Genomic DNA, 8,248 nt, shown 5'->3' on the forward strand with positions numbered 1-8,248 from the left:
GGGGGGAGGACCAGGGAGGATGATTCAACCACTCAACCACTAGATGTCGCTGAAAACAACATATCCTACACACTGTGCCTTTAAGTGTAGATAAAGTGCACTGTCTTATGATCATATTGAAATGTTCACTTTAAAACACCAGATAATACCAGTATAACATTGTTGTGTGTTTATATGTGTTTGTTTTAACAGACAGTGAAATGGTCCCCCTGGACTGCATGCGTCCTCGTTCCTTTGCCACCACCCACCGGGCCTCGATACGGCGCAACAGTCACGACCCTCGCCTCTCCATCAGCCTCTGCGACCTGAGCCTACAGCAGCAGGAGATGCGTCTGGAGGAGGACGATGAGGAAGAGGAACGGCTGCAGCCCCTGAGCTCCACTTCCTGCCACGTGCCCCAGAACTCTCAGAACTCCCAGCAGAGCTCGCTGCTGCCCAGCTCCTTGGACTCGGACCTGCAATTCCACACGATGCACGGCCTCCACGTCACCATGCTGGACGAGCACACAGCGGCGCGGCCGGATCACCGGGGCGACGAGCGGACCCAGGTGTTCACGAGCCGGCCGACGCGCTGCTCAGAGACGGTCTTTGTGAAAGTCAAAGCGGGAGCCGCCAGAGCCGGGTCGCTCTCTTACGGGGTGACATCCTGTGACCCGGCCACCTTGAGGCCCAGTGATCTCCCATCAAACCCAGAGGCCCTGGTTGACCGCAAAGAGTTCTGGGCCATGTGTAGGCTGGCGCTGCCACTCCACAGTGGGGATATTTTGGGCTTTGTGGTGAATGCAGAAGGAGAGTTTACAATGAGCCACAATGGAGTCAGGGCAGGACTGCAGCTGTGCATTGATAACTCCAGACCTCTCTGGATGTTCTTTGGCCTGCATGGCACCGTCACACAACTCAGGATTTTAGGTAATTTTATCCTTTTTTAATATTTCTTTTATGTTCCAAATTATAAATCAAATACTACACTTTTGCAGTCTGCTTATTCCACAAGATGATCCAGATTTAAATGCAATGCTTGTTTTCGTCTTACACTGTCAAAAGATCAAAGTCGGGGAGAAGCTTAATTGGATTTCAGTTAGAAAAAAAATCAGCAGAGAAGGAAATTTCCTCTATCTGAGGTTTTATCAACAGTCTGAGTCTTTAATGTTTAAAGTTCTTAAAATTCAAGTGTCATCCACAGATTTTTAAAGATCGTTTGCAACTTTCAGTTGAGAAGTTAATGCAGTCTGTGGTCCTCGAATGACCTTTGGAGGCAGAATTTGCACTTTCCCAAATCATAAAATAGTTTCCCATCCTTAGCCATCTGGGCAGCACGCTGGCTTTTTTTTATCAACTCATATATCAGGTAATTTGAATTTTTATCCCAAAAAAATTTGCATATAAATGTTAACTTTGTGCCTTCAGTTGAAGTGAAATTTGGTCAGTTTGATTTTGTTCCAGCAGATCCCATATAGAGATTCTGCAGCTTTGTGTGCCTGGTGATGAGAAACCACAGTTTTCTATAATAAATTTACAATTGAGGTTATCGGCAGACCAGCATGTTGAAAGGTTTTGAAGAAAACGAAGAAATAAATTCAGGTTTTCTGTTTTCCTCTTTTAGGACATGTTTGGTTGAAATTAAAAATACCTTTTTTTGCATCACAAAAAGTTGATTTTTGCAAACATTTGGCACACAACATACAGAACTAACTTATTTTGAATGTCTGTTTTAAGTTAGAAGTATTTAGTCTACTTTTTCCAGTGTTGATGTGTGCATTTTTTTTCTATCCGTGCTTCTATGCTGTCAGAATGCTGGGAATTTAATGCGTTTTGATTTGACTGTGAAAGGTTAGAGAGCTGAAAGAACAAATGTGAGGTTTTTTTCGATTTGTTTACTGTCACTGGAGATTACAGCATTCATCTTAATTTCTTGAAAAACAATTTTCCTCCAACCTTCAAATTTATAGCTCGCTAAACCATTAATGAATTGGTCGCAGCAGGTCCGATATCTCCTCAGGGGAAATCTATAATTTGAGATGAACTCCGCTGAGGGGTTAAAATGCACTTAGAATTGATCCATTTTCCTAATTTTCTTCCGCAAATCTGCTCTTCCATGCAGTCACTCCGACCAAGAACTAAGGAGGTTATTTCTGTCTTGCGTGGGCTCCCAGCAGCCAGCATCATGTGTCAGGAGGGAGCCTGCGATAGCTTCTTATGATGCCCTCCTGATGCATTATTAAAACGTAATTGCATGGAGATTTGAGATGCTAGGTTTTCCACCCACAGTTCCTGTACCAGTAGTCTCAGATCGTCKCTGTACTTCCTTATTTTTTTTCCCTTTGCATTTCACTTCTCTTTCACCCCCTCCTTCCACTCATACTGGTTCTCTGGGGTATTTTCCTCGAGTCATTACCCACTCCAGTTGTGGGGGGATACATTTGTGACGTCTGCGCTCACCCACACTCGCTGCAGCTGCATGCCATAAGTTACCATGGAGACATCTAGCCACTGAGGCAAGTGACAGTTTGTCATGGCTAGGTGCTGTCAAGTCTGTGAAATGGAACAGATGGGAGTCTGTTGCTGTCGCGTGGTCGTTTTGTCTGCGTTATCCTTAAAAACTGGAAATTTTGACCATTTCATCCGAGATATTTAAGATCATTAATGGCCCATAGTGGTCCATGCATCTTCTTGGGGGTTTAGCTGCTATCATGAAGCTGCTATAAGATTATTTATACCGCCATTTTGCCATGTGATTACGTCCACTGACAGGTAGCGCTGCTCGGTTTTGCTACAACATAATGTTCTGCTTGACAAAAGCTAAATCCTGACATTCCCATGTATGCTATTTTGACACTGGAGTCACCACCCACTTAAACCTTTCTAAAGACCAATCACTCCACCTACAGGGCTGCAGCAATCCCATATCAGGGCCCATCTCAGCAGTACAGTAATCTCCTACAAGACCGGCTCACCAAGGCTCTTAAACGTGTTGAGTTTTTTTTTTTCACCTGACCTCCCAAAGTCTTCAGATACCAATCTAATAGGATCAGCAGAAAGCAAGATCATTTAATAGAAAACCTACTCCATGATCCAAAGAGCCCAAAGGATCATCCTGACGAGTCGAGCTGTTTGGGTCAAATTCTTCGACAAGTTAAAAAGGCAAATTGTCTGACTCAAATGGATTTTTTTTTATTTAGCTTAAATCAAACAAAAAAATCATAAAAAGGTTCAATTATTTTTATTCCAACGTTATTTTGACAGCCTATTTGAACTGTTTTACATTAATTTTAGATAATTACACGTTTTGATTGATTACTGAATTTTATTTCATTGTTTTACCACTAACTTTCAATTTGACTGATGTCAGTATATAAAACAAAGATGGGCCGACCTTGTTCTAAGGCAGCCTGAAGACTCAGGGTAAAGAATTGGATGCCCTGGGATTATACCACTAGACATCCTGAGCACTGGGTAAGAGGTTATGGTTGTTGCAGTCTTTAAAGCAACGTCAAATGGAAAAGCAAACTAAAGCAAAAAAAAGTGAACCTAGTAAAAATTCAGATATATTTTTTTAACAAATGAAGGCAGTAGTTGTACATCTGCTAGCCATCAACTGAATAATGACACTGTGGAAACTGTGAATGCTAACAGGGTGAAATGTTGGCGTGAGACAAAGCTACATAAAGTTTACAATCACTGTTTGACATTGCTGATGCAGCAGGCCTGCCTGGAAAAAAAAAGTCTTTCTGATGAGGAGCCAATATGTTTAATACTTCACCTAAAAGACATTCCCTGTCCACAGTCATGCGAGATAAGATCTCATTTCTAATTGGTTTACATGCTCCTGACTCTGCCCCTTAGTGGCAGTAGAACGAGAATCATGGGAACTCACAAAAAAACTTCAATGCGCTTGTATCTACAATACCCCCGATGCCTTACACCCCTCCATCCCTGATGCATAAACAACAGTTTGTCTTGTAAACGTGGAAGGTGATATATCTCTGTATTTAATAAACAGCTCTAAGCCACTATCCACATAGCTCAAACACAAACAAGAATCCTGCACCTTCAACACAGCTAAAGACCTATGTGGTCGCACAATAAATTCATTCCAAAGAAAATGAAAGATGCCTTTGATGAAAGGGTACAAGAATAGACATGAAGGTTATCCCTTCTGCTTTATTAGCATCCACCATAACTTTTACTCACTGCCAGGCAGTCAGAAAGGTCAGTATAAGATGGTAATATAAAGCTTCTTTAATGCTTTTAGATGTACAGTATGCAGGGATCTCTGTTCCTCCGACAATCTGGTGTACAGTGAAGTCCAGATTTTCATGGGGTTTATGTTTTTAGAGTACCAGTGAATTATGGGGGAAAATGCAAATATTGGATGTGGTACATAAAAGGCCTACACGGCATTAGAGTGACATCTGAATGTGGTAAGAACCAAACAAAATCGCATAACAGCTAAAGAGTTAGCAGCTACACACCACACAGTACTGTAAAGGTGGAAATGCTGTGCGAAGCGTGGGCACAGGCCATACGTCACATATTATACTGTCTCCTTTTGGGGTTTTTATGGATCTAAATTTATGTTAATATTTATGTAACTGCATTGTTTATAATAATTTAGCTTGAAAAAGCATGAAAGAACAAACAAATTGTCATTCGTTACTGTACTGTATTTTTTTCAGTGTGGGGCTTTTTGGGCATTTTAAACTTGATAATTTATGAATTATTAAAATTCATAAATATATATGTCGAGGCACCACTCCTCTTTATTTTGTTAAGAATTATAACTCAGGAAAGAGAAGAAAAACTAACATTATTTCCATAATCAGTCTCAAAATAAATCAGTGCCCAAAATTACGAGTTCTTGTCTTAGACGAATCAATAAAACTTTATCAAGTCACAAAAAGACGTTAATTTATGTTGACATGTTCTCCACATGTCATTTATTTACAGATTAAAATTGTATTTACAAACTATGGCAGATATGGAATGATGGCATAATGAAAAGGGTAAAAACAGCAATGGTTTGACCCTTTGAGGAAGAAAAACAACAGTCTCTTTAGATTAAACCAGGGGTGCCCAAACATTTTCCCTGAGAGGGCCAAAATTAAAAAAAAAAACATTTTTCCTGAGAGGGCCAAAATTAAAATCAATCTGAGGGCCACGGGCCAAATGCAATAATATAATAAATGCAAATGCTTAAGTAAAGTTGTTTTATTTTTTTACGATTAAACCAGTGTGGTTGCCCACATTCTTTAGTTTGTTTTTTCAGCCCTTGGACTTGGAGAAAACTCAATGTATGCAGGCAGCAAAGACTCATAGGACTTTTCATAATTTAAAATGAGAGTATATGTGGTCTTAAAAGGTGTGCAAATCTATATATGGGCTTTAATCTAAATTTCTCTTGTAGTTACTTGAATTTTATATTTAATCTTAACATAATTACAATCTAGTAACCAGGACAACTGCTGGTGGGTCAAATCAAATGGCTCGATGGGCCAATTTTGGCCCGCGGGCCCCACTTTGGGCACCTCTGGGTTAAACAGAACTTGTTGGTGGTTTGAAAACAGAACGCGAATTGATCAGAATGTGACAATTCTGACACATTTATGGCTCAAACGGAGTCAAGAAGTCTGTTTTTCAAAGTTGAGGCGAAGTTGTGTTTTTAGTAAGATAGTTCCTGTTGGGAGTACCTTGTACCAGGCTCGGGAGATAGATCAGGACCAGAGATGCTCTGTGAGGTTAGAAGGTTGGTCAGGTCATAAACCGACCAGTGTCTTGGGTTGTCTCAGGACAAAAGTTCAACACAGAGTGAGGGTTTTCTCTTCTCTGAGTTGTTGCCATGGGAATGATTAAAAATATGATCAGAGATAATAATTTCACACGTAGGAAGGCCCTACATCAGTGTTCGGTACAAACTACTAGTAGTTAAGGTCCACAAAAATATCTGAGTCCGCAAACTGTGAGACACAACTTTGCAAGGCTTCACTGTGATTAAAAAAATCATCTCTAAAGGTGTGAATAAGTGCCACAATCATGATTTTGCAGCACGATGGATCAGTGGTTAGCACTGATGCCTCACAGCAAGAAGGTCCTGGTTCGATCCCCGGTTCAGACCTGGGATCTTTCTGTGTGGAGTTTGCATGTTCTCCTCATGCTTTTGTGGGTTTTCTCCAGGTACTCTGGTTTCCCCCACAGACCAAAAACATGTCTCACGCTGCTGCATAGATATCTTTATAATATGTTTGGATCATGTTTTTCAACCTGTTTAGTTTTCTCTGTTTGCTATGATGTTTTCTGAAATAGTACATCATAGTTTTTGCGATGAAACTACAATAAGGAGGAATTCAGACTGAAGCATTGCAGTTCCACTTTACATAAACCCCCAAGTGAATGATTTAAATGTGAAAAATAAGGATTTAAAGCATGATATGTCCACTTTAAAGACAAGGAAATTACTAAGATGTAGACTTTATGTGGTGACCCTTTCTAGCAGTAAACTTCTTGTTGTCCCACAATGGTACCATCATTTGTTGTTTATTGAAGCTGACTGTCAGATTAAACTCTTCAGACCCGTCTGGTCCAGCAGTGTCTTCCATGTTCAGACAAAGGACAGCGTGCAGACAACAATGTCGTCTGCCTGTCAGGCAGAGAGGATCAGAATTGGTCTGGCCGCACAAGTGGCTTGCTGTTTTTCTGTTTGAGCACAGATGAGCTGCCAATACAAGAAGTGATGCCAGTGCCCGTGGTTATGAGGCACACATGGGGATGGATCGTATAGAATAGACAAAAGATCGTCTGTGGAAGTGTTTTGTACCTTACCCAGAGGGATCATGGGTTTGTGAGGGGGGGTGGTGGCTTTTTAGGCTTGTGACTCACTCAACACCCACACATACATAGACGGTGAGCTCACTTGTGATAGAACTGACTTAATGTGTGTCAGAGAAAGACAGTCTGAGGCAGTTAGATCAACAACTACTCTGCTGCATTTGAAAGCTAACTTCTTGGGAAAAAAAMMAAMRAAWWKTTTAAAATMCATCGCAATTAGCTCTTCAAAACCAGGTAATCATATATTGATGTTAATGTTAACCTAAATCCTCTTTTTGTCTATCTCAGGCTCATCTTTGCATCCAGACCAGCGAGGCCYATCGGTGCCCAGCTCCCCATCATCTACACCCAACACCCCAACAATCCTCAGCATCAGCAACTCTGAGTCAAACCTCAACACCCCACTGAACATTAACCTCAATTCGAGCCTTAACTCCAACTACAGCACGCTGTTCTCATCCTCTGCAGGTCCGACACTCTAACCCCTTTCTGACTCCTATTTCTGGTGCATTTCAAGTTAGAGCTTCAGTAAAGCCTTGCAGTTATCTAAGCTAAACATCTTGCATATCTGTCACTAGAAATGAAAAATAGTTGTGTTTTTAAGTATAGGGTGCTGTTTGTAAAGTTACACAGTCAAAAAATACCACCAATATTTTGTTTTATTTTGCCTTTTATAAGAAAAAAAGAACAGATTTATTTTTCAAAGTCAGTTTTTCACCATAGGATTCATACATTTATAAATGTCATAGTTTATAAACTAAATACTAAATATTTAACTTACAAATTAAATATTTAGGTAACAAGCTAAATATTTAACTTGTGACTTAAATATTTAGTTTTCAGCTGAATATTTAGCTTGCAACTTAAATATTTAGCTATCAGGTTAAATATTTAGCTAGCCACCTAAATATTTAACTTAAATATTTAGCTAGCTACCTAAATATTTAGGTTGCAACTTAAGTATTAAGCTGGCAAGTTAAATATTTAGCTAGCCACCTAAATATTTTACTTAAATATTTAGCTAGCCACCTAAATATTTTACTTAAATATTTAGCTAACTACCTAAGTATTTACTTTGCAACTTAAATATTTAGCTAGCAAGTTAAATATTTAGCTAGCCACCTAAATATTTAACTTAAATATTTAGCTAGCTACCTAAATATTTAAGTTTCAACTTAAATATTTAGCTAGCAAGTTAAATATTTAGCTAGCCACCTAAATATTTAACTTAAATATTTAGCTAGCTACCTAAATATTTAGGTTGCAACTTAAGTATTAAGCTAGCAAGTTAAATATTTAGCTAGCCACCTAAATATTTAACTTAAATATTTAGGTGGCTACCTAAATATTTAAGTTGCAACTTAATTATTTAGCTAACAAGTTAAATATTTAGCTAGCCACCTAAATGTTTAACTTAAATATTTAG

The 8,248-nt window shown here is 39.4% G+C and overlaps 1 protein-coding gene across 1 annotated transcript in view; it reads left to right on the forward strand.

Annotated features, from left to right (window-relative positions):
• Positions 1 to 8,248, forward strand: part of LOC106513389 (E3 ubiquitin-protein ligase NEURL1) — a 35,298-nt gene that overhangs the window by 23,214 nt on the left and 3,836 nt on the right. Inside the window, exons 4-5 of the mRNA XM_014002192.1 lie at positions 193 to 909; positions 7,111 to 7,290. Of these exons, the coding sequence (XP_013857646.1) occupies positions 193 to 909; positions 7,111 to 7,290 (897 nt within the window). The remainder of the gene's footprint in view (positions 1 to 192; positions 910 to 7,110; positions 7,291 to 8,248) is intronic.

The sequence above is a fragment of the Austrofundulus limnaeus genome, unplaced genomic scaffold (genome assembly GCF_001266775.1).
Source record: "Austrofundulus limnaeus strain Quisiro unplaced genomic scaffold, Austrofundulus_limnaeus-1.0 Scaffold0, whole genome shotgun sequence".
Classification (NCBI taxonomy): domain Eukaryota; kingdom Metazoa; phylum Chordata; class Actinopteri; order Cyprinodontiformes; family Rivulidae; genus Austrofundulus; species Austrofundulus limnaeus.